The sequence below is a fragment of the Haliotis cracherodii genome, unplaced genomic scaffold, assembly GCF_022045235.1.
Source record: "Haliotis cracherodii isolate W230 unplaced genomic scaffold, xgHalCrac1.p SCAF_15, whole genome shotgun sequence".
Lineage (NCBI taxonomy): Eukaryota > Metazoa > Mollusca > Gastropoda > Lepetellida > Haliotidae > Haliotis > Haliotis cracherodii.
In genome coordinates this window covers 27,459,215-27,486,805 of record NW_027266270.1, presented here as the reverse complement: position 1 = coordinate 27,486,805, position 27,591 = coordinate 27,459,215, and the positions used below count along the sequence as shown (strand labels likewise).

At 41.5% G+C, this 27,591-nt stretch overlaps 1 protein-coding gene across 3 annotated transcripts; it reads right to left on the bottom strand.

Moving 5' to 3' along the window:
* Positions 1-108: 108 nt before the first annotated feature.
* On the bottom strand, positions 109-26,941 carry LOC139462442 (transgelin-2-like). 3 transcript variants are annotated; one of them, XM_071244161.1, is made up of 6 exons: positions 26,781-26,932; positions 18,060-18,158; positions 12,836-12,928; positions 6,231-6,289; positions 5,348-5,570; positions 109-753 (listed from the first exon to the last, which is right to left on the bottom strand). In XM_071244161.1, exons 2-6 carry the CDS (start codon positions 18,123-18,125, stop codon positions 691-693), a joined length of 504 nt encoding a protein of 167 aa, XP_071100262.1. In that variant the 5' UTR covers positions 18,126-18,158; positions 26,781-26,932; the 3' UTR covers positions 109-690. The 3 variants fall into 3 exon arrangements, with proteins under 3 accessions (XP_071100262.1, XP_071100261.1, XP_071100260.1); XM_071244160.1 differs by lacking the exon at positions 109-753 and adding an exon at positions 760-932 and having other exon boundaries at positions 18,060-18,155; positions 26,781-26,941; XM_071244159.1 differs by lacking the exon at positions 109-753 and adding an exon at positions 760-932 and having other exon boundaries at positions 26,781-26,938.
* Positions 26,942-27,591: the final 650 nt, after the last annotated feature.

Below are 27,591 nucleotides of genomic sequence, written 5' to 3'. Positions count from 1 at the left end.
TGTCTGGTACAGACTCAACTACTTACAGACCGCCGTCATATAGAGAATATTGCTGAGTGCAACGTTAAGCAACACACACACAAACGTATAATATCAATGCAACAAATCGAATTTTAACAAGTTTATTTGTAAAAATGCTGCTCAATGAGTGCTGAGACATGAGATTTTAATCAGTCCCCATGAGGCAGTGCCCTGAGGGCAGCGTCATACAATGTACAAATCAAGAAATAACAAGTTGTCCAACAAATAGTTTTCTGTTAAGCATTTAGGCAGTGTGATATACTACCAGCTATAAGCAACTAACTAGATTTCCAGGGGATATGTGCTCTTAGATGAGACTGGAATATGGGTAGTTTGAAATAATACTCACAATTATCAAAATATTAATGAAATCAGTGGATAAAACATTAGGGGTATTTTGTTTAACTCAGTTAACTAGAAATTCCATGAAAGATGTGAGTATTACATTGTGTTGTTTGGAAATTTTGTTCATGCAAGGGTATAAAGAGTGCTGTAGTTTAGGTATAGAACAACAACAGTTAAACTAAAACATAAATTGCAGAGATATATAATGAAAAGAATACAGACTTGAAAGAATAGACATGAGGCTGTTAAAACATGGCAGGCAGGATCTAGCCGGCCGAGGCCAGATAGGTCTGGTTAGATCCAGTTGGAGGCAGTTGATGGTGTTTAGCTATCTAGCGTAGGAGCTTTTACACCCAAATAGGTGACTTGGAAACCATTTTCCATAGCCTGAAACATATATAAGTCAGTTATGTTAGCAAATAAGCCAAGGCCAATGAACATGGATAAAGTAGAAGTAAAAAACAAATAGACCAGTTTTCCTTTTTTTCCCTTTTTGTGTTTTAATTGTCGCAGAGGTATCGCTCAATTTGTCCACAGTACATCACTTCAAATCCATTGGCATTTGCCTGTAAATTGAAAAAAAAGTCACATTAAGTATGGAGTGGATGATGTGTAAGATATTTGCCAGGGTTTGGTATCAATTCTACCAGTTGCTTCTTGAGGGGGTGAAGAGTGAGGTTATGACTAAGTGTTTGGGGCATATATACCAGCAGGATTCTCAGGTCTGGGAGAAGTCTGTTTAATGGAGATTTTTCTAGGGGTATTCTACTGGAAATGTAGGTAAAAGTATTCAGGGTATTTGTGTATAGGGATGAAAAGATTGAGGTAGGCTAGTATAAATTTGAATAGTAATCCAGTATGTTTGTGGATGGAAGGATAGTTTTAGGGTTACAAATATTTAAACTAGAGTATGTTTTGGAGTTAGCAGTATACATATGTTAGAGTAAGTTGAAGGGTTACTAATATATATACGTGACAGTAACTTTTAGGGGCACCAGTTGGTTTGGGGATGGAATGAACTTAAGGTACAGACAGACAGACAGACAGACAGACAGACAGACAGACATACATACATACATACATACATACATACATACATACATACATACGGGATACTGATTTGTATGTATTGAAGAACTGTTTTGAGGAAAACAGTATAAATGTGTACAGAAGAGGTTTCATGGAAACCAGGATATACAAACCAGGGTTTAATTTTTTTTAAACTATATTTCGAAGCATATGTTTTCAGCAATGGTAACTATTTTAGGGGGTTAAAAGGACATTTTTAAGATTAAGTGGTAAGTTGTGGGTAAGTGGTAAGTGCAGAGGACAGTGCAGGTCCATGTATACAGTTACTGTCACCTGACAACATGGATGTGTGTTAATTGTGCTGTGGTCCAGTGCCAGTGTTATGGGGGTAACCATCTGCAAGTTTATCTCAGTCCTTACATAGTTGTACATCAGTTACTACAATAGCAAATATCGTCAGTAAATTCATGTATCAATACAACAGTTTCTTGAAATCTTTCAGATGCAATATACCACTGAAAATTATGAGAGTCAATCTCATAATAATCAGAAGAATTTTAATCTGTTTTAAATGGAGTAAATGTTTTGATTTTAATGAAATTCTATGATAGTATATTGGAGACTAATGGAATTTGTTCACTGAAAATAATAATTTCTGATCTGTATTCTGTATTAATCTTCTAGGTACACCTGGAAATATGATGAAGAACAATCCCATCTTTATTTTCATGTATCCCCAAATTCTATGTATCTTTTGGAAATATCAACAAATGACATTGATCTTGGAACAAGAACACTGTATGTTCCAAATTGTCACTGGTCAAATCATATAATGCTATGAAATCAAGAAGCAAGTGAAAGAGTAGTGAAACTATAACTGCCATGCTCACTTACAAAACATGTCATCAGATATCAGTACTCAAATGCGTGAGTATCTCACTTTGTAAACAAAACAAATGACTTTTTATCAGAAAAGTGATACAGTATACATTTTTTTTAAATGACATTTTTGTTTGGAAATAGATAGTAAGTTGTAACAATTTATTGGTGTTTACATACATGAAGTATCACAAGAGTGGAGGTATGGTTTAAGGTAAGTAGTAGACAACAACTGGAGGTCCCTCACTACAAATCTATGGCTACAAAGCTTTTGGCACAATTGGTCCACAACTTTGAAACAACCCTCCTCTTCCAATAAGGCTATAACCCAGTTTGGACACTTTCAGATCTAATCTTAAAACATATCTTTTCAGAGAAGCATATTCCTGTTAGAATATTGTTGCGCTTTGAGCATGCACTTGGTGTATGCGCGGGACAAATACACTGTAGTTTATAATTATTGTTATTAGACAATATTGATGGCTGTAGGATGGAAGAGGGATTACTTGTTACCTTAATGTGTCAATGAGCATTCACTTACTCATAACCCTGCAACAGCACACAAGGGAGATAATCCTACACTTCTTTCTGCAGTTGTGAAACAAGCTGAATCCTTTGAATCTGCTCTTAACCTTCTCCCACTGTTTATATATTCTGTATTTAGTCATGGCTTTATGTTATTCAAATTGCTTATATATTTTAGCCATTATGTTCCTGTTCAATATCAGTTACACTAAGAGGGTTGCTAGATGCATTCAAGACAAACGATGCCATCTCAAAGAGTCCCGTTTAGAATTATCTCTTGTGGGATAAAAGGCCAAAGTTATACATGGGTATGGTGCTGATAAACCAAGAAACATAATCATGGTGATTCGGGATTCGAACCCATGATCATAGGTTTCTGGCTCACCCAAGGGATGTAACTCTGCACAGAGAATTCAAGCATCACAGACAACTGGGCCACCCGTGCCTTGTCATGGTTTTGTGAACATGCACCCAATGGTGTCTTCATGTAAAGGGGACCAGGGTAGAGTTTCCAGGACAGGACTTATGCAAGTATAACTGGTCTATGAGGATCCATTGTGTGGTTGTCCTGATCTTTACTCATGCAGTTGACCACTGGTTTGCCTCGTTCACAGCATCTCATTAACAGACCCCCACCCTTGAATTTATTTTCAACCTCCATCATAAGAGGCATTTCATGGACTTATCTCTGTTAATAAAAGAGGAGTCTTGTAATGTATTTTTTTGGTGAAGAATTCTATTTGGGGTTTATCTACAACCTTATACTAACTTACAATGGCTTTCAAGTAGGAACTGTTTAAGAGCATTGGTGTATTTTCTTCTAAGATATTTTTTAAAGAACCTAGATGTTTGAAACTTATGATTGTCTGCAAGGGTTGTCAGGAAACAGGTTCTCACAGCTAGCCTGATAACCTGAAAACTCAATGAAATGTATTTTAATATTTCTGTCTGTTTAGTTGGGTTTAGTATTCTCAAACAGCTGCAGCCACACTGTCACAGGTTCACAGCTTATTGACAACATCGAGAGAGGTCGTAAACTGACAATCTACAATACCAATTGTGCAGGCTTTGAGTGGCCAAAAGCCTGTCACACAACATCAAAAATGGCTGATTCAAAATGGCTCATGGGTTTCACAGACACTGATGCACAGAATACACTGAACTGCAAGGCTTGATAACTGTGCTGGTTTATCTATGCAGTGGGTTGGATACATGTTTTGAATGAATGCAGTTTCAGTTGGGATGACATTGGAAACAGGTAGGTTGACATGGGTATTTGGGAATGAAGCGAAAGGAATTAGTTGCAAGGGAGGCAATTCACTCACAACAAGAACATTGTCAGTTGTAACAATATAACAAAATAACATACGCAGAACTAGAAAAATTGAAGTTTAAAATTTCCATAGCACTCTTGTTATGAAAAATACAACATAAAAGCATTCAGAATCTTACGAAAAATAGAAAATATTATGTCATATGATTAAATATATGAACAATACAATGCACAATGTTCACTGGTAATGTTCAATACTGATTGTTTAATACTGTTTATTTAAACATGTCATATCAAGAAACCAATAGGAAGATATTTCCTAAAATAACACTGACAGTAAAAAAATGGTATATTATCAAAGGAAAATGAATAAGTATCTCATGAACTTATTAGGTGGAAAGGTAGAACAGCATTTGCAATCAGGTTGAATAATAAGGGCAAACAGAACCAATCACAAACAGCTACAGTACACCCAGGTGTAGTTCTTTAAAACAAAAGCAGGAGCTTAAGTTGCTCTTTCATATTTTATTGATAAAACTCATTTTTCCCATTTGAAGAGGTTGAAGTTGATGACAATGGTACAGTTTTATGTGAGTGAGTGAGTTTGGTTTAGTGCGACTCTGCAGTATTCCAGTTATATAACAGCATGTCAGCAGGTCTTAGACCTTTACCACTTTGGTCAACCCCAGATCATAGGTTTCTGGCGTGCTCAAGGGACACAACTCAAGACGACTGGGTCCCACTGCCCCATCTATATGACTGAGTGTCAAGAATATGCCATTGCATACAAATTATTCATGTTCAAGATATTCCATTTCTATCCGTATTGCTTTTGATTTTTTCCTTCAATAGACAAGGATGCCCAAAGTCAAAATCAGATTCAGTATCATGCTGTTTAAGAATTCCTTTGAAATAAATGTTTGCTGAACGTATTTCAAAACAATTACTTCGAGGTCCCACACCTTGCATTATTGTGTCATGCCATTGAACCTGATAAAACTTGTATTTGATTGATACGTTTTGGGGGAAATTCTTTCAAAACAAAAAGTATAACTTAATGTTAGTATGCGTTATTGTTATCGGAATAACACAGAACATGACAATGGGATATAATGAGAAGAACTTTGGATACTGTGCTGTAGCTGTGGTAACCTATGATTGGTTCCTAAATAGATGTTATTATTCCAGAAGCGCTCCCAATATTTCTTAGTTTTGGTGGCAACTGCCAATAATTTAGCCTTTGCTTGAACACAGCTGTATGATGTTGTAACCTACCTTCATGCCGAGACTGTGGAGGGTGTTGATGACGTTCACAAAGGGACCCTTCCTGCCTTCATACAGATCCACCGACTGCACCAGGGACTCCTTCTTCATGCCATAGGCCGTACAGCCATTGTTGAAATTCTCGATGTTGCCGAAGGCAGCGAATGTATTTGGTGCCTTCTTCTTGAAGCTAACTGGGGGCTGGCCTATCCCAGCCAGGAGTTGGTTGATGAGTCTAGGAATGAATAATGGTTGCAATGAATTAGATATGATGTTAAAAGGCGCACAATTAACTCTCTTCCAATTAATATGGGGCTGCCTGATTTCTCATCTATACAAAGCTAATCGGGCAGACGCTGCACACTTCAGATTAGATTGCGATTTACGCCTACCGTCTTGTCTGGAAATATGCAGTCCTTGGAACTTAAACCTCACACAAGTCACTAATTTACATGTTTAGACTGTAATGCATTGAAGGGGAGATCAAATGCGAAATCTAAATGATGCTAGTTTGTACTCTGCCCTATGAGGGTGTTTTGTACAATAAAATAGATTCCCCTCTACCACTGTACTTCATGATTTGCTTAAGGTTTACTCGCAGTAAATGGGATGTTTACTATATTTCTTCTTCAATCAGAAAACTCATTACCTTTCAAACTACGTCCAAAATTCACACAGAACACCAATAATAGACAGTCAATAAATTTGTTTATAAACAAAGAAATGAAAAGATTATTTATCCCCCCAAATTGTTTCACGATTTAATGTCGTCTCAGGAACTATATACTTATACCAGTGTAGATCTCTCAAAGGAATTGGGAAGATATGTATTGGGCAGGGCAAACGAACAGTTCACAGGAATTGATGACGGCATGGTTGCTATGGAATCACTCACTTGCAGAGAATGGAACCAGATTTGAGCCACTCGTGGAGGTCCCTTTGCTTGCTGCTTTTCTACAAGGAAAGGAAGGGAATGGAGGATAGAGCACACGCACACTCACACGGTCAAGGACAAATCACACAAACTCTTAGTAAAACTACTGGAAACCTTAATGGCACCTGTCCATGGCATCTGTTATGAAACCAGGACAGGTGTTTTCGCCCAGCACCTTGGTGCCCAAAGTGCAAATTAACGCGCTTTTCCGGCGCGATGCCTTCACGAAAAACATAGAGTCGTTTGGGGTCAAATATAGTAACGCAAGATTCCTACACCATAGCAGTAAGTCATATACAGTAAAACCTTGGTGATCCAAACGGTGTCATTCCCAGTGAATTAAACACAGTAAACAACATTCTTGATTTATTGTTATTTCATTTGTATATATATGTATGTGCATGTGTATTTGTTTCTGAAAAAGTGTTTCCGGATTAACGAGGTCCGACTTGACGAGATTTCACTGTACAGACGCCAGAGCAAATGCTCTTTAGAGTGCAAGACTGTAGACATAACTATGATTGACAACAAACACCTGTGGTCGGGATCTCCTGCCACTACCAGTGTCCATGTGAATGTACTTATTCTAACGAAACTTCTACCTCTCTTACATATCTGCCATAAATCCTGTATTTTGGCTTCAATCACACTAACTAAAATGTTCAGATTTTCAACAGACGTCCTCTTCACTGTCAGTTATACACAATTAGTTGCCGCCAAGTAGTCTCGTAACTACCAACGCCGTGATGTCACAATGGCGGCCATATCAGTTTTATCTGTGTGTGCTAGAGTTAACATCTACTATAATAGTCGTGAATCCAACTACTAGTGACAATCTAGCACTTGGTAGTAGGTCACATTAATCTAAGATTATTCTCATAAGATTTCTATAATAACAGACATATAAATAGATATATACTTAAAGTAATAGTGCTGCTGGAAGAGACTACACGCACGTGAGTATAGCTGGTGTTGGGTTTGCGAGGCCACGACTAAGGCCAAGAGGAGAGAGGCGGCGAAGAAAAAGGTTAACAAGATCATCACTGAGAAATCAGTATCCTCCCCAGCGCCCCCCTCTCCAGTGACCCCATCATCTCCTGCTCTCACCGTGAGTCGCATCCAACAACTTCTGAGAGAACAGCAGGAGATGATGAAAGACATGATTGACTCTAAGCTGTCGGATATGGACGCTGAGATCGCGACGGTAGCTCTGGCTGAGACTACCAGATCTTTGTCCACGGCCGTGGACCATGCTACACAAGATCTACAAGCTGACCCGCACGGTCAGCCCACGGCTCTCCCACGTACGGTAGCCGCACGGCAACCAAGCCAGACGCTGTATGGCCCCACGGGCCTGCTTTCCACGGCATTCCAGCTGACTGATAAGCCGTCCAGCCAGCCATTCGTGAAGAAAACCTACGGCCGCCGCACGGACTCCAGCCAGCCACCCACGGCCTACCGACCACGACTTACCGTTTGACCGTCCAAAGGGACCCAAGCCAGCCGCACAGACTCCACAGTTTTACCCAGCCAGTCGTCCAGCCGACCGGCCAGCCAGCCGTGAGGACAGCCAAGGCATGGCTACTGTTACCCACGGGCTACAAGCCACAGGGAGACAGATTGTACCAGAATCATAGTCAGCGGAGGATGCCCTACGGGGCAGAAGCTGAGGGATACAATTATCCACTCCCAAAAGAGATTCCCCAGGTTACTCAGAGCTGGAATCAGAGGGTTTGGAGGAGCTTGACAACTCACCCCAACATAATTACAGTGAAGGCTACACTTTTGTGGAACTTATTAAAGATCTTTACCACCTTATGCCTACACTTCGGCCACATGTGACAGAGGATTCATCACCCCAGATGCCGGAATACAGGGGATGTCATGCGCATGCCCCATCTCAGCATATTCATCAGACATTACCTTGGTCCAGCAACGCGTGCAAGGTCGTAGACCAATCGACGGATAACATCCATAGACTCAAGCACGATGAACGTCTACCTCTGCCACCTATGAAACGAAAGTTATACAAGACGCACAATGGTAGACTTCCGGAGTTCCAAAGCTTGGGTGAGGATTTCTACAAATAAATGTGCAATCACGACATGAACGTTACTTCATCAGCATCATGTTTCAAGGATTTAGGATCGGTTGCTAGATACTCCATGGATATCGGGGCATATATAAATTGGTTCGTCACCGGATTTAGACTCATACCTCCTCTACAACCATCCTATGAAGGAATTGTGCCGGAAACACCCATGACCATTAGGACCGATTGAGTTGGACTAATCCCCAGCCTCCTTGACTCGATTGTCAAGATGCAGGATGATTACAATCATCCCAAATCTGGACTTCATCACAGTTACTGAGACTACAGCGACAACAGCTCCTATCCCAGATTAGGTCAAGGGCCGTATCTAGCCAGACCAAAGAGTTCATGACGTCGCAACAGATATCAGCGACCACAACTTTAAACGGGAAACCCAGACATGTGATAGATGAAGTGAAACAAGATACAGCTGAGCGATTCCAGACTTCCACCATGGACCTTGCGGCGAGAGCTCATGAGTCATCACATTCTGACAAACGACCCTGGGACCATAAATCATCTGCATCCAAACAGTACCTAAGAAGAAGTTTGTTCCCACCGGGAAGGATTCGTTCCAACCGAGGCTGAGGTACGACAAGTCACAATCTTCGCAGACTCTTTTCGCCAGCCAGACTTCAAGAGACGGGGATAGAATTGCCATGGAAGATCAAGTGGCACAGGGGAAAGAAAATACTGACTTCCTTGCAACCCCCTCCAACATTATAGACCCTTTTGACCTGGTTCATTCTGTGGATTGCAATTTACGCCTCCTGTCTTTCAACTTAACGCAGACTCCGGGCACAGTGGGAGGGCGCCTTCTGTCATATGCAGAAAATGGGAAGCAAGTTACGCCCGACCACTGGATTCTAGACGTCGTGGCTCACGGCTACAAGCTACATTTCAGGAAACATCCGAGCCTGAACATACACACCGTGGGTTGAAGATTTCACATGACCGGTGCCATGTTAGCAGCTGAGGTGGTGGATGTCTCTGCAAGGCAACTTGACATCTCCACAGGATATGACCTTCAGAGGAGTGCTGAGGCTACGTCCTCTACAGACATGGGTCAACCATCGAAGGACCTAGAATTCCAGTCCCACTTTGCTACAAGACCTCCATCGGTGGAATCACAGAGAACATGTGATGAGTGCCATCCCGCTGACTTATCCAACGCCAGAACATCATCTATTCACAGACGCATCAGATTCGGGATGGGAAGCTCATATGGATGATCTCGCAGCACAGGGATCTAGGAACACAGAGGAGAAGAACCTTCATATCAACTGCAGGGAAATGAAGGCCATATATTACGCCATCCTGGAATGGAAAACACAACTTCCTCTATCATCAGTTCTCATAGCCATGGACAACACCACAGTAGTGGCCTATGTGAGGAACCAGATCCAACTCCCTGATGACAGGGACTACATGATTGTTTGCCTTGGCTGACTCCTTTAACTGCCATATACCTGGGAAACTGAACATGCTGGCCGACAACCTTTCACGTCGGGTGAGAATAGAATGCACATTACATCCTCAGATCTTCAAGATATGGGACATACCACACATAGATCTATTCGCCACCTGCCAGAATAATCAACTTCCTGTTGATGTCAGTCCAGTTCCCGAACCAAGAGCTCACCAGATCGACGCTCATTCGATGGATTGGACGAATCTATTCAGCTACGTATTCCCACCATGGTCTCTCCTAGACAAAGTCATCCACAAGGTGGAGGAGACGGATTGTGTAATAATACAGATAGCCCCAGTATGGTCCTGCAGGGCATGGTTCCCCAGACTACTAAAGACACTAATGGAGGAATCCATAAAGTTATCACTTCTTCGAGATCTGCTACGACAGCCCAAGTCTGGCATATTCCATTGCCCAGCCTACATCTAACCGCCTGGAAGTTATCACGCAGAAGATGCAAACATCTGGATACTCTGAGCCTGCTTCATCCCCCCTTTTATTTATGACAACAGATGAGACAAGTTTGTCCAGAAGACGACTAGAGATTATTGATAATGCAGTATCAATCCCTATGATAGCTGACCTCTTTGTTTATCTACGTCAAAACAATAAATTCAAACACGGGACAATAGAAGGTTACAGATCAGCCCTTCATTCTGTACTTCAACATGATGGATTATCTATCTGAAACCATCCCTTGAAATCCTTTCAACTAGAAGATATCAAGACGCCACGTATCTATCGAAGTGGAATCTATCTGTGGTACTATCAGCACTGTTAATGGAACCTTACGAACCCATTGCAAAAGGCTATCCTACTTCAAAAAGCCAGGAAAACATCGTTTCTCCTAGCCATGGTTACAGCAGCAAGAGTTCGTAGCCAAGAACCAATCTACCACAATGGGATTGTTGGTTCATAGACACTATACAATCCCTGCATTAGGACCAACAGTGGATCACCCAGACAGACTCTTATGCCCCATCAGAGCTCTTGAGTTCTATCTCTTGGCTACTGACCCACATAGACGCCATTGAAGGAGACTCTTTTTTTATCCTGTAAGACCAACTCGAACAAGAATATCACCAAGGCTACTTCAGCAGAATGGATGAAGGCCACAGCTGCACAAAGTTATACACCGGCTCAGAATTCTACGCCACACCTGCTCGGGTCACGAAATAAGAGCCCTAGCCATGAGTCTCGCCTCATTGCCTCTCAGTAGTCTTAGTAGTTTCCGGCTGTCAGTGGGCCTCACCTTTACAAGCTTGTCCTAACGTGACGAGCAGCCAGACCTAGAAGACATGTATTCCTTTAGTCCTTTACACTTTGATTAGGTGTAGGATGCACCTTAAATTTCATCTATCACCATTAACCGGAAGTGACATCATTATCAGAAGTGATAGAGGAGCCGGAAGTGATGTCAGCACCGGAAAGAGCTGCACAAAGTCATCTAACCTGGAAATGACATCTTTGAGGTAGAAATAGACTTAAAGAGACGTCATTACCAAAAGGGGAAGTGACATACCGAGGGGACGTCAGAACCGGAATTGACGTTATCGCCGGTATTGTAGGTCACTAATCCAGGCTTATTATGGTCAAAGCAGCAAATACAACGGTAAATCTTGTTAAAAAATCACATATTTGAAGGCTTATTGACATAGTTTTCTGATTTTCAAGTCCTCAATGGGAATTTCAGAGGAAATTATCTCAGTAGGATTAGAATCAGTGCATTATGGTTTCCAGAAAAGGATTGCTGTCAATTACACAGAGAGGCAGATCCCACCAGGGTCCATCTGGTATATTCTGGCAGATATGTAATTGAAGTTTCGTTAGAATTATCGAACAGTAGTTATCACTGTTTATAATTCTAAGAATACTGCCATTATTACATACGAATTACTCCCTCCTACCTCCCCTATTCATCTATCGCAAGTAGGAGATGAGGGAAAAAAGTGATATTGTGACATCACGGTGTGGGTAGTTACAAGACTACTTTGTGGCAACTAATTGTGTGTAATTGACATGTAAGAGGACGTCTGTTGAAAATCTGAAAATTTTAGTTAGTGTGATTGAAGCCAAAATACAGGATTTATGGCAGATATGTAATAAAGGTAGTATTCTTAGAATTATCAATAATGATAACTATTGTTCGATGTTTCGCTTCACAAAAAAAGTTTTGATATCGAACGTATGCAATTCTGATGGGCCATCGGCACCCATTTATGTTGTGGATCGATAAGAAGGACATCGTTGGTGTTTTGGTGTGAAAAGGCGTAATTTAGAAGTATCAAATGGAAAATTGATAACCCACAAATATTTCCACCAATCAAGCATTATCACGGGAACAGACGCCATGCTGTAAACGCACTGTATCCACACAACGAATACTGTCTGACGTGAAACTGAATTGTTGTTTACGCCGTTTGCATCACCATTTCAGTGCGTCTGCGTCGGAGGAAAACCCACAATTACAGAGGTAATGATGTTTGACGAACCCGCACATGTTGCAGACAGGCGAATTCTCTTCACTTTTCCAGCAAGTTGCAACGCCGTTGGCGACAGGGGATTGTGACGCAAAAAATAGTAGCTACAAGATATGATCACACCCAGTGTCAGTATACTATATAAAAGGACCTTTTATATAGTATACTGACACTGGGTGTGATCATGTGTCTTGTAGCTACTATATTTTGCGTTACATTCTTCTGTACCCTTGACAACCGGGCCACCTGCAATTCTTCTGCCAGAGCAATTAACTGCCGTATACGGCGCTTCTTAAACACAAATACACATACCGATGTACCATACTCACTGCAAACACGGGGAGGATGACTACATAAAGTGGTTTTGTTTCCCTGCACTTGCTGTGCATTATGCATCCCTGACTACGTTTTGTACACGAATTGGCCACACGTTTGGTCTGTGGGTTCAACTATAGCTCATGCTCTTCGTAAATCAGTCAGTTCGTACTTGTACTCAAATACACGTTGAGTTACACAATCTTACCAGTGACCCTGCCTCCTCATCTCCCGCAAGAACAGCCTGTATCCACGCTCTGATAGCTTCGGGTGTACCATCCTGCTCCAGCTGATCGTAGCTCTGAAACAGAGGGCGAGACAATGTGAGAAAAAAAAGGGTAGTACCGAGGGTACAATCCAGATGATTGTTGCTCTGAAACAGAGAGCGAGACAATGTGAGAAAAGGGTAGCATCGAGGGTAACATCCAGATGATTGTAGCTCTGAAACAGAGGGCGAGACTGTGAGAAAAAGGTAGCATCGAGGGTACCATCAAGATGATTGTAGCTCAAACAGAGAGCGAGACAATGTGAGAAAAGGGTACCATCCAGATGATTGTAGCTCTGAAACAAAGGGCGAGACAATGTGAGAAAAAAGGGTAACATCGAGGGTACCATCCAGATGATTGTAGCCCTGAAACAGATGGCGAGACAATGTGAGAAAAAAAGGGTAGCACCGAGGGTAACATCCAGATGATTGTAGCTCTGAAACAGGGCGCGAAAATGTGAGAAAAGGGTACCATCAAGATGATTGTAGCTCTGAAACAAAGGGCGAGACAATGTGAGAAAAACGGGTAACATCGAGGGTACCATCCAGATGATTGTAGCTCTGAAACAGAGGGCGAGACAATGTGAGAAACGGGTAGCATCCAGATGATTGTGAGAAAAGGGTAGCATCGAGGGTACCATCCAGATGATTGTTGCTCTGAAACAGAGGGCGAGACAATGTGAGAAACGGGTAGCATCCAGATGATTGTGAGAAAAGGGTAGCATCGAGGGTACCATCCAGATGATTGAAGTTCTGAAACAGAGGGCGAGACTGTGAGAAAAAGGTATCATCGAGGGTACTATCCAGATGATTGTAGCTCTGAAACAGAGGGCGAGACACTGTGAGAAAAGGGTAGCATCGAGGGTACTATCCAGATAATTGTAGCTCAAACAGAGGGCGAGACTGTGAGAAAAAGGTATCATCGAGGGTAACATCCAGATGATTGTAGCTCTGAAACAGAGGGCGAGACAATGTGAGAAAAGGGTAGCATCGAGGGTACCATCTAGGAGATTGTTGCTCTGAAACAGGGGTCAATACTGTGAGAAAAGGGTAGCATCGAGGGTACCATCCAGATGATTGTTGCTCTGAAACAGAGGGCGAGACAATGTGAGAAACGGTTAGCATCACGATGATTGTGAGAAAAGGGTAGCATCGAGGGTACCATCCAGATGATTGTAGCTCTGAAACAGGGGGCAATACTGTGAGAAAAGGGTAGCATCGAGGGTAACATCCAGATGATTGTAGCTCTGAAACAGAGGGCGAGACTGTGAGAAAAAGGTATCATCGAGGGTACTATCCAGATGATTGTAGCTCTGAAACAGAGGGCGAGACTGTGAGAAAAAGGTAGCATCGAGGGTACTATCCAGATAATTGTAGCTCAAACAGAGGGCGAGACTGTGAGAAAAATGTATCATCGAGGGTAACATCCAGATGATTGTAGCTCTGAAACAGAGGGCGAGACAATGTGAGAAAAGGGTAGCATCGAGGGTACCATCCAGATGATTGCTGCACTGAAACCGAGAGCGAGACACTGTGAGAAAAGGGTAGCATCGACGGTACCATCCAGATGATTGTAGCTCTGAAACAGAGGGCGAGACAATGTTAGAAAAGGGTAACATCGAAGGTACCATCCAGATGATTGTTGCTCTGAAACAGAGGGCGAGACACTGTGAGAAAAGGGTAGCATCGAAGGTACCATCCAGATGATTGTAGCTCTGAAACAGAGGGCGAGACTGTGAGAAAAGGGTAGCATCGAGGGTACCATCCAGATGATTGTAGCTCTGAAACAGAGGTAGAGACACTGTGAGAAAAGGGTAACATCCAGATGATTGTAGCTCTGAAACAGGGGCAAGACAATGTGAGAAAAGGTAGCATCGATGGTAACATCCAGATGATTGTAGCTCTGAAACAGGGCGAGACAATGAGAAAATGGTCACATCGAGGGGACTATCCAGATGATTGTAGCTGTGAAACAGAGGGCGAGACAATGTAAGAAAAGGGTAGCATCGAGTGTACCATCCAGATGATTGTAGCTCTGAAACAGGGCGAGACAATGTGAGAAAAGGGTAACATCCAGATGATTGTAGCTCTGAAACAGAGGGCGAGACAATGTGAGAAAAGGGTAGCATCGATGGTACCATCCAGATGATTGTAGCTCTGAAACAGGGCGAGACAATGTGAGAAAAGGGTAACATCCAGATGATTGTAGCTCTGAAACAGAGGGCGAGACAATGTGAGAAAAGGTAGCATCGAGGGTACCATCAAGATGATTGTAGCTCTGAAACAGAGACAATGTTAAGAAAGGGTAACATCGAGGGTACCATCTAGGAGATTGTTGCTCTGAAACAGAGAGCGAGACAATGTTAGAAAAGGGTAACATCGAGGGTACCATCCAGATGATTGTTGCTCTGAAACAGAGGGCGAGACACTGTGAGAAAAGGTTATCATCGAGGGTACCATCCAGATGATTGTTGCTCTGAAACAGAGGGCGAGACACTGTGAGAAAAGGTTATCATCGAGGGTACCATCCAGATGATTGTAGCTCTGAAACAGAGGGCGAGACAATGTGAGAAAAGGGTAACATCGAGGGTACCATCCAGATGATTGTAGCTCTGAAACAGAGGGCGAGACATTGTGGGAAAAGGGTAACATCCAGATGATTGTAGCTCTGAAACAGAGGGCGAGACAATGTGAGAAAAGGGTAGCATCGAGGGTACCATCCAGATGATTGTAGCTCTGAAACAGGGCGAGACAATGTGAGAAAATGGTCACATCGAGGGTACCATCCAGATGATTGTTGCTCTGAAACAGAGGGCGAGACACTGTGAGAAAAGGGTAACATCGAGGGTACCATCCAGATGATTGTTGCTCTGAAACAGAGAGCGAGACAATGTTAGAAAAGGTTAGCATCGAGGGTACCATCCAGATGATTGTAGCTCTGAAACAGGGCGAGACACTGTGAGAAAAGGGTAGCATCGAGGGTACCATCCAGATGATTGTTGCTCTGAAACAGAGGGCGAGACACTGTGAGAAAAGGGTAACATCGAGGGTAGCACCCAGGAGATTGTTGCTCTGAAACAGAGAGCGAGACAATGTGAGAAAAAGGTAACATCGAGGGTACTATCCAGGAGATTGTTGCTCTGAAACAGAGAGCGAGACAATGTTAGAAAATGGTAATATCGAGGGTACTATCCAGGAGATTGTTGCTCTGAAACAGAGAGCGAGACAATGTGAGAAGCGGGTAACATCGAGGGTACCATCCAGATGATTGTTGCTCTGAAACAGAGGGCGAGACATTGTGAGAAAAGGTAGGATCGAGGGTACCATCAAGATGATTGTAGTTCTGAAACAGAGACAATGTTAAGAAAGGGTAACATCGAGGGTACCATCTAGGAGATTGTTGCTCTGACACAGAGAGCGAGACAATGTTAGAAAAGGGTAGCATCGAGGGTACTATCCAGATGATTGTAGTTCTGAAACAGAGGGCGAGACTGTGAGAAAAGGTTAGCATCGAGGGTACCATCCAGATGATTGTAGCTCTGAAACAGAGGGCGAGACACTGTGAGAAAAGGGTAGCATTGAGGGTAGTATCCAGGAGATTGTTGCTCTGAAACAGAGAGCGAGACAATGTTAGAAAAGGGTAACATCGAGGGTACCATCCAGGAGATTGTAGCTCTGAAACAGAGGGCGAGACAATGTGAGAAAAGGGTAACATCGAGGGTACTATCCAGGAGATTGTTGCTCTGAAACAGAGAGCAGGACAATGTTAGAAAGGGGTAACATCGAGGGTACCATCCAGGAGATTGTTGCTCTGAAACAGAGAGCAAGACAATGTTAGAAAGGGGTAACATCGAGGGTACTATCCAGAAGATTGTTGCTCTGAAACAGAGAGCGAGACAATGTTAGAAAAGGGTAACATCGAGGGTACCATCCAGGAGATTGTTGCTCTGAAACAGAGAGCGAGACAATGTGAGAAAAGGGTAACATCGAGGGTACCATGCAGATGATTGTTGCTCTGAAACAGAGAGCGAGACACTGTTAGAAAAGGGTAACATCGAGGGTACCATCCAGGAGATTGTTGCTCTGAAACAGAAGGCGAGACAATGTTAGAAAAGGGTAACATCGAGGGTACCATCCAGATGATTGTTGCTCTGAAACAGAGAGCGAGACAATGTTAGAAAAAGGTAACATCGAGGGTACCATCCAGATGATTGTTGCTCTGAAACAGAGAGTGAGACAATGTTAGAAAAGGGTAACATCGAGGGTACCATCCAGATGATTGTTGCTCTGAAACAGAGAGCGAGACAATGTGAGAAAAGGGTAATATCGAGGGTACCATCCAGGAGATTGTTGCTCTGAAACAGAGAGCGAGACAATGTGAGAAAAGGGTAACATCGAGGGTACCATCCAGGAGATTGTTGCTCTGAAACAGAGAGCGAGACAATGTTAGAAAAGGGTAACATCGAGGGTACCATCCAGGAGATTGTTGCTCTGAAACAGAGAGCGAGACACTGTTAGAAAAGGGTAACATCGAGGGTACCATCCAGGAGATTGTTGCTCTGAAACAGAAGGCGAGACAATGTTAGAAAAGGGTATCATCGAGGGTACCATCCAGATGATTGTTGCTCTGAAACAGAGAGCGAGACAATGTTAGAAAAAGGTAACATCGAGGGTACCATCCAGATGATTGTTGCTCTGAAACAGAGAGTGAGACAATGTTAGAAAAGGGTAACATCGAGGGTACCATCCAGATGATTGTTGCTCTGAAACAGAGAGCGAGACAATGTTAGAAAAGGGTAATATCGAGGGTACCATCCAGGAGATTGTTGCTCTGAAACAGAGAGCGAGACAATGTGAGAAAAGGGTAACATCGAGGGTACCATCAAGGAGATTGTTGCTCTGAAACAGAGAGCGAGACAATGTGAGAAAAGGGTAACATCGAGGGTACCATCCAGGAGATTGTTGCTCTGAAACAGAGAGCGAGACAATGTGAGAAAAGGGTAACATCGAGGGTACCATCCAGGAGATTGTTGCTCTGAAACTCTGGAACTGGGAGAGAGATAATGCAAAGGGGTGTAGTATCGGGGATACAGTCCACCTGACGGTAGATCTGAAATCCGCAGACAAAGGGTGTTCTACAATGTGTAAGGAACTAAGATGAACTTACGGTTTCCATCTTCTGTTCGATCTGGTATCCAATACCGGACTTCTTGGCTCTGCTGGCGTCAGACATGATGGCTGGTTAGTGGGGGAACTTACTCAACTGCTGAAACAAATCGACACAGTGATTATAACATTTCCACAACCCTTATAAATCACAACATGGCTTCGTGTGTGTAGATCATATCTCTACATAGAAGTAGAAATCAATTTATCCATTTTTTCAGCCTGGTCAAGGACATAGGAATGCTCTGTATCGTTCTACATTGAAAATATATTTATTCTGAATATTATCAAAATACATCAGCGTAAAATGTTGATGGAAAGAAAAATACGCGTGACGTGACACGAAAACGTAGGTCGAACACAGGTAACATACTATCACATGTACATGTGCATATTTACATACCATGTACATCTGAATGTAGATGTAATTCTGTGCATATTTTAACGCCTATTGTATAAATCCCTGGCAAATGGTGCAACTTAATACTTTAAAGTGCTACACAACTGAGAAACCATGTCACAGTTTAACATGAATACCCCACTAAGAAACCATGTCACAGTTTAACATGAATACCCCACTAAGAAACCATGTCGCAGTTTAACATGAATACCCCACTAAGAAACAGTAAACTGACTCCGAGCCGACCAGTCCTTGTTTTAGCCCCTTAATGCCGAGCGCCAGACAGGGTAACAACAAGTACCATCTTTGAACGTATTTTTTGGTATGACGCGCCCGGGGATCGAACCCCGGACCTTCCGCTCTCCAGGTGGACGCTCTACCTCTAGGCCACGGAGGCGGTCGTGTATATGTGAAACTGATGAGTATGAGTATGCTGCCTTAAAACGGCAGCGCCCGTCTAATGTGTATGTCAACGTCAATATACATTTGGCCCAATAAAGGTCCAAGGCCGAGTGTAGTTAAATAGAGGGTGACGAAACGAGAGGTTGATATTATGAATGGGTGAGTAAGTGAGTGACTATGGTTTGACGCCGCTTTTAGCAATACTCAAGCAATATCACGGCGGGGGACACCAGAAATTGGCTTCACACATTGTACCCATGTCGGAAATCGAACCCGGGTCCTCGGCGTAAAGAGCGAACGCTTTAACCATTAGGCTACCCGACCGCCCGGCCTGGGTCATTTTAATCCAGGATTGTGACTTGAATCATGATATCGAATTTACAGTCGACTTTAAAAACCAAACATCAAACGGTTACAATGTTGTGTAACTTCTCACCCCTAATACTACACCTCAACTGATCATTCAGTAGTTTCATATTTCACATGCCATGTTTCACGAATGTTTCACCAAGTTTTAAGTTGCGTATCACCTTACTATACACCTTACTATCCACAAACTAAATTCAGTTAAATCAAATTAACTATTTTAAGTTGGTTTCCAAATCGGTATTCGTCCATTTTGAACTTATCATTATAGAATTTACAATCAACAAGCTCACTATGTTTTTATAGATACAAAAAACACTAGTGCTTAAGTTGCCAGGCACATTCTTGTTATTGTATACATATATGTGTGAAAAAATATCAGTAAAACTTTGCACTTATAATACTTATTTGTTGTTGATGCCCACACACACGCCCCACAACCCACCCCACCCCACCCCACCCCACCCCACCCCACCCCACCCCCAATCGTGCAACCATGCGACATATTAATCTTAATCTTAAGTTTACATGCAATACGGTTATTCTTCCCCGCCCACCCAACCAACATTTTGACCAGAAATATTGATATTTGGTGCCGAACCATGTTTAAGAATGACATTTGTTGTGTTATCTACATAGGACTTGTAATCAATTACTTTTTATATTATTGGTACTAATAGTGGGTATATATCAAGTTTTGCCTGACAGGCCCAGTTGTGTGTTTTCTTGCCTTGGGTTTTCTTGTGCTGACCATTTAAAGACACTGTTTCTTTTATTGTGCTTTCCAAAGATAACTACATTAATAACAACCAATTTGTACTTTACACCAATTCTCTCCTCCCCCAGCTTACACTTCCTTCCTCTGCCCATTAAATTATATGGCGGGGAACCATTGATGCACTGCAGCAATCTCTACTTGTATGATATAATAAACCAACATATAGACTGAGGCAGGTCACGTGTCCTAAACGGGAAGTTACTTCTGAGAGACGGAACTTTGCAGAAGAAACTAAGAAATTACTTCTATACATAAAAATCGCAGAAAGTATGTGAAAATCATGTAATCTAATACCCCCTGCCTTAACTCTTCCTACGCATACGCATATCTCGGTCCGGGCTACAACCGGTGCCCGTTTCAGTCTATAAGACCGCCGTGATATTGCTGGAATATTGCTAAAAGCGGCGTAAGACCAAAATCACTCGCTCACTCAGTCTATAAGAGAGCAGGTTTTGACCAGATTGTAGATTTTTCAAAGAAATACAAAATGTTTGTGATACAACTCGGTGCCCCTTCTACTGGCCAGGCATATTTGTTTTGGTTATAGTTACATAGTACTGCTTTGTGTCAAGCTATGTGATGGGTGAGGAACTCGGGAATGTTTGTTTGTTTGTTTGTTTGTTTGTTAGTAAACGCCGCACTCAGCAATTAATATTCCGGATATATATATATATATATATATATATATGATGGCGGTCTGTCAATAATTTAGTGTGGCCCAGACAATTCAGTGACTGACATCATGAGCATCGATCCACGCAATTGAGATACGATGACATGAATCAACGAAGTCAGCGAGCCTGACCACCCGATCCCGTTACGACAAGCATTGATGCCTTTTACGGCAAGCATGTGTTGCTGAAGACCTATTCTAACTCGGGTCTTCACGGGTGACCACAACTTACTGATCTGCTAACAATTTTATTACGAAACAAGACCTTTCTTGATAGGGACATTTTCTGAGAATTGAGCCGGGGTAAAGTTGCGGAGGTGTGTTCTGAGAACAGGTGCCAACAACTGTTTACTGTTTTGCACGCCCGCAATTAGTGCCGTGTCAGTCACTCTGCTCAATTACTCTCACCTGAAAAAAACGTACACGTCATTCTGAAGAGAACACCCCCTGTCGGCCTTGTCTTAACTAGGCTATTTTCTTGACTTCTCTACCTAACATATTTTGAAACATTAAACTAAGAAATTAAACAAAATACATTATACTGTTATAAGAGGAACCTTCCTGAAGGAAATGTCAAAATATTATCATGACGTTTTACGACATTGCTGAGTCCTTTAAATTCCTTAATATGCCCGGTAGGCAAATATCTGATTTCCTTTACCAACTTGTATTGTCTCATGAAATTTCAAACACAATTTATAATATTTCACTTGAGCTCTTTATTAAAGGAAAACGCAAACTGTATCAGTTATGTCCTGTGACAAGATATCGACGTTTAATCAAAAGGGAAACCCCAAGAGAACCATCAACTGCACGAATCCGTCTCATCATTATAAAGGTAATGCAACTCATTTCAACCATGAACCAGTCTATACAAGGATGGCGTCGTATCAGTATCGTTGGGGTTATCTAATGTCCACACACGAATTCCCTCCTTGCGATTTGTAGACGCATCAGTGGAAACACATTCAGAAGGGCAATTGTGACCAAGTTAAACTGAATTTACACTGCGGTCGCAAGAAAATCTTCAAAAGAAACATCAGTTTGTTGAAGAAATATGTTCGTGTTACTACAAGCACCCAAAAGACATATACAGCATTGACAAAAGTGCAAATTTGTTCTTGTACAACTGTTCACAATCCTGACATGACCAGACAGTGAAGGCAAAAATAAACATAAAAAATTACAATTAATGAAAGAAACATTTGCACATTGGAACTGCGTCATGCAAAGTCAACAATCTGTGCGTGTCTGCGAGCACTGTCTCGGCGTGGAATGTCTGACAGATAACGGCTCTCTGAGAATGCGCTGGGCATGTTATGGGAAGGTGTAAATTTAGACCTTCGTGGGGGCGAAAAACTCGGTGAGTTCTTCCTGGTCACATGACATATATCGTTTCCCGTTTCCTCTTGCCGAATTGCTGTAAATAACGTCTGTATATGAACGTCTCTGCCCATATCGGAAAACTAAATTTAGAGTCATGACCTTTTGCACCTTTGACCTCTATATGAGAATGCGTGCAAGATAACCTTAAGCATGCACCTCGTGCATTGGCATTAGTCACGGTGACATGTCAGAGTATCACGTGTTTTTACTGCGCCAGTGTGTTATCGCACGTAATGTATTTGACATAGTAATATAATGATGAAAACACTCACCTGAACTCCATTTCCAGCTCTCTCATACAACATTGGGGAATATTTGTTTTCAAAATTGTATGCTTAAATGTTTTGTTCGTCTTAAGCTATGTATATTATTTGTATGTTGTTTAACGCTGTTATATTCCAGCTATTTGACGGCGGTCTGTTAATAATCGAGCCAGGTCAAGAAAATCCACTGATTGACATCATGAGCATCGATCTACGCAATTGGGATACGATGACACGCATCAACCAAGTCAGCGAGCCTGACCACCCGATGCCGTTAGTCACCACTTACAAGTCGCTGGATGTAAATCGCTGAATTGCCTGGTCTTGTAAAATTGCTTTGATATTTATCATTTCTACTCTGGAAGCGGATGAGGTATTACGCCTCGTTAACAAATATTTCAGGATCACGGGGAAGATGAAGCTTGGTTTTCATGAATAATATTTACGCATGTAGGCAAGACCAAAAGACCTAAAAGTATGGTACTTATTGTTTCCCTGCCTGGCGCTCGCCATTAGGTGGATAAAACAAGGACAGCTCGAAATAAGTACATGTATCTGAGTGTCCATGTTAAACTGTGGCATGGTATTTCACATGCATAAGACCTGACAAGCAGTACAAGCAGCCACACACACATGTGCATGCACGTCGCTATATAATTGCAATAATGTTGAACACGAAGTTAATGTCCCTTTCAGTTAACCTCACCTCACTTCACTGTAGTGGAACTCAGTCATTGTAGCTGTATAATTAGTGTTATAATTACGACTGATTGATATGAATAAACAAACAACTGCATGTGATGATATAGATAGCCAAATTGGTTTAAATGACTTGCTACAGCACTCCAAAATGTCCAGTGGTCAAGCCCCCTTTATGTGCCATCAAGACTAACATCTAGTCTCTCAAATAAACATATTTTAGAGAAAAGAAACAGTTATTAAATTATCTTAATAAAATATAATAAAAAGGAGCCCAGAGATTCTCTTCATTTTCAGACACTGCATTAATCTAGACTTGTCCACTATTATAGACTTGCATGGGCTGTATTGGATATATTTGACTACATGCCATCGTGTTTTATTAGTCCTGTTACAATCCATGAGTATCAGGTCTTTGAAAGGCCATAATTTCATAGAATTTGACCTATCCTGACACGTAAGGTTAAAGTCTTCTGCGATTATATCTGCAAGTATTATTCACGGTGTCTTGCAATCATTCGAGTTGTTCTATACCTTATTTTATTCCATTAAATCTGTTCTACTGTAATACAGACATTCACTTTAAATTAGAGCAAAGTAGATATATAAGAAATATATCTGCTATTAAAGTAAACCACAAAATATGTGCAAGGTATATATGTATTCACGATTTTTTAAAAATTGGGATTTCATTATTGACAGTGGGGCGGAGGGTTTTTCATTCATGAGTCACTTAAACAGGATTTCCCTCCTCAACATATGTCATGTATTTGCACCCTTCCTTAAATATCATATTATATTATGATATAACATATTACCGAATAGTACATATTTAAAAAGTAGATAAACGTTCCATGTTTTCATGACCATTCCTACAAGTGTTTCCTTTTCTTCACGTTCCTCCAGATAAACCTTCCATTTCATGTTCCCCAATTCGTTTTTCTACAAACCCACCATTCCAGTAGAAACATGCACACGATTCATTCACACTCAACTGTCAAACGTTTTTACTTCGTCTCATGAACATGACCTACCCACTACCCAACCCTACCACTGTGACGCAACAGACACAGAATCAAACAAGGTTGTGTGGCATGATGTTTCAAGCATTTTATCCGTATTTTGAGATACCACAACCCTCGTTTTTGTGATCTCCATGGCAACCAGCGTAGAATAACTCGTCCGTTTATGCTTCTTCAGAAGCTTCTAAATTGGGAATCACTTAACAGATGTGTTAGTTCACGTGTCAGCTTGTCTACAGACAAGTGGCAATCGCGTTGAGAAAGTTGCAGACATGGAAGTCGGTTATCGCACTTCTTTTCTTAAATAATTCTCCCTTGAGGGGAAGAAACCATTTTGCTGTCATTGTCAAGACAGCTATCGTCGGCTTCACCTTAGCCTTGCTCAGTTTGTTTGTTTGTTTGTTTGTTTGTTTGTTTGTTGTTTAACGCCGCACTATATTCCAGCTATATGACGGCGGTCTGTAAATAATCGAGACTGGACCAGACAATCCAGTGATTGACATCATGAGCATCGATCCACGCAATTTGAATACGATGACATGCATCAACCAAGTCAGCGAGCCTGACCGTCTGATCCCGTTAGTCGCCTCTTTCGACAAGCATAGTCGCCTTTAACGACAAGCATGGGTTCCTGAAGACCTATTCTACCCCGGATTTTCACGGGTAGCTAAGGCTGAGTGATGAGTGCATGGATGTATAACTAGTCTTTCGCTAAGGACTTTAATAGGGACAATCGTGTGATGTTCTTATTCGTCTTTGTCGATTTACTAACATGAGGTAGAGTTGCGTTGTCGTTGTTGGAGTAAGTGGATGGTTCTTTACGCCGCAGTTAGCACTATTCCAGCTGTATCACGACAGCCTTGAAATATTCCAGTCAAACGAACCAGTGACAGAAAGTATAGTCCATGGCGTCCATTGTAACCACCCGGTCCTCGTTTTAGCAGACCATCGGACAAGAATGGGGTGCTGGGGATTTATTCTGACCCGGAATCGATTATTATTTTACCATAATAATTCCACCTTAATAATCTAACACATATATCATTCTCACCTGATCATACTCATTAGTACAATGATCGTCACAAAAAAAACTATAGTCCGTTGTCGATAATAACATTAAGCTAAAGTATAAAAATTAATATAAAATATAATAAATTATACATAAAGTATATGTTTGTTATTATAAGGAATCATTGTAGATACATATCATAAAACACTGTGCTTTCTGCACTTCACCAGAGAACGCCCGATTTATCCTCAAAACCTCTTTAATCCGGATGTTTGGAATCCCGTATTCGTCGAATGCAGAACTAACAAACGTATTTTGGAGGTGTAATTGATTTTAGAACGATGGAGTAATAAATTTCTGGTGAGAATTACTTCATTCATGGAGTCGGGATGAAAGGGGTTCGTTGTACACAAGGACATGCCCTTCTCTCCCCCGTGATACTAGCAGCGACATCTTCAAGGTTAAATACGACTATCAGCACGACTGATGAGAAAGCCATCTTTCAATGGCAAAAACATAATAGCAGACGTATCTTTCACACCAGACAATAATAGTGTTTTACTGGACGAGAAGGCCTTTAACGTCAACAAGTCCAAAATTGCGTATTTAGCTCAGCAAATATCGCCATGGAAATATGTTACTGCAAGTATAGAAATATCATAAGTTTCGGAGGCATAATTATGGCAACAGGCGCTGTCTGTTGCGTGTTTTTCCTAATACAACGGGAATTCCGGAGACATTGTCGAATCAGCAAGTCACTTGGTTCTTTGCCAGACGCCATCTTAGGGGGCGTTTCAAACATCTATCATTCGCTATACAATTACTATTATAATGTTCCGACATCCTGTCACTTGAATGTCGCATTTTGAAACACGATAACCTAGTGTGATGTAAACGTGTTACGTTTCTCAAGTTTCATTCAGACATAAATCAAAATGGAGTAAATCTTTATAGAATGATTTAGATGGTGATGAGACGAACCCCAACAGTTGGTGGAATGACTTCCGTCAACAAAACGCAAACAATTCGCAAATTTCTTTATTTGGTCAGATCGTATATTTTATCTGCAAGCTCAATGTGTGGTAATTATGATTGTGAAGCAAAGAAAAAAGTGAAACAGCAAAATCATTCTCTTAAATTATCCGACTCTTTGTGATTTGTTGTTTCCGAAAAAAGTAGGTTTTTTATTGAAGTACAATAGCAATGGCGGGAAGATGCAAGTCAAACACCTTTAATGAGGATCGAGAGTGGAAAGTCCAAAAACTTTGCTTGTTTCATTAGTTACTACTAAAAAACCCGAAAACACTTACTAGATTCCGAAATACGGCGTGTGAGGTTTTCTTTATCAATTTGGGAGGTTTATATTCCCATTTGATACAGCAAACGCGCCACCAGTTCTGATAATACTACGGCAGGTTTTCAAGTATATTTAAAGAATGTCTAACGGCAGAATCCCGTAAACAAGATGGCCTTGGGACCATCTTCTGCTAGAGCAACTGATGAAATACTGTTCCGTGAGCTTCAAAAGATATCTTCAGTGAGAATCTACAACATATCTTACCAGTCCCATGCAAGTAATAAAAAAGATCTATGACGCGGGAATGATATACACCACAACACACATTATCACAGGAATATGACCACTTTCATAATTACTATAAGATGGTACATTATTCAATAGAAGACGTATCTTCCATACCAGATAGTATAACACAGGTACTTACAAGCTGTTGATCTGGTCTTGTGTACTCCACACAGGGCAGTGACAGAAGCGATAGTCTCGTTTTCTCCCGGAGTTACAGAATTAATTGCAGAAGCGAGAGTTTGGGGGCTTCTCCTTTTATAGAAATGGCCTGGAAACGCGAGACAGACAGACGTGCGTGCGCGTGTTGTTGAAACAGCGGAACTTGCGGCAGCACATCCCTCCTCGACACTAGTGATTCAGGGAATCGTTATCTGTTCTATCTTGTCGTTAATTGTGGCGATGGCAACAGATTAATGGTGATTTAATCTAATTTCGGACCTTTCCGAATTCTTGCATCAGAGGTAATCTGTGTATAGGTAGGGATTTGGAAGGGAGCATGCACACCTATACTTAAACCATATAGAAAGTGCTCTTGTTAAAAGACCAGTCACAACCTCATTGGAGATCGTATATACATATGTAGACTAACATCATGTCTCTGAAATGAACATATTTTGCAGAAAAAAAGGTTGTTAAATTATAGTTGTAAAATATAATAAAAAGGATCCCACATATTCTTTCTTCATTTTCAGATACTGTATGTTCATTTTGTAAACGTATACACATAACAGTAACTGTCTGACACTATCATGGGGCAGTACTATATGAGCGTTGTGTGATACGATGCTTGTCTTGGTTTACTGTAGTTATGGAAATAAATTAATGCGGATTTATCTCATTAAGGACCTTTTCTTGTATTGGAGGTAACGTTAAGTAAGTAGGAATTCGGAACATAGACACACGCATCAAAACTGTCATTTAAATATTGGTACTCGGAGCGATGTGTGCTG

What these genes read in the sequence shown, in the direction of transcription:
- LOC139462442 (XM_071244160.1), bottom strand. Translation starts at nt 18,125, where the DNA reads ATGTCTGACGCCAGCAGAGCCAAGAAGTCCGGTATTGGATACCAGATC. An exon ending in ATGAGGAGGCAGGGTCACTG is followed by an intron (nt 6,290 to 12,835) that starts GTAAGATTGTGT and finishes CTTTCCTTGTAG; the next exon opens with AAAAGCAGCAAGCAAAGGGA. An exon ending in TCCACAGTCTCGGCATGAAG is followed by an intron (nt 933 to 5,347) that starts GTAGGTTACAAC and finishes TTCAATTTACAG; the next exon opens with GCAAATGCCAATGGATTTGA.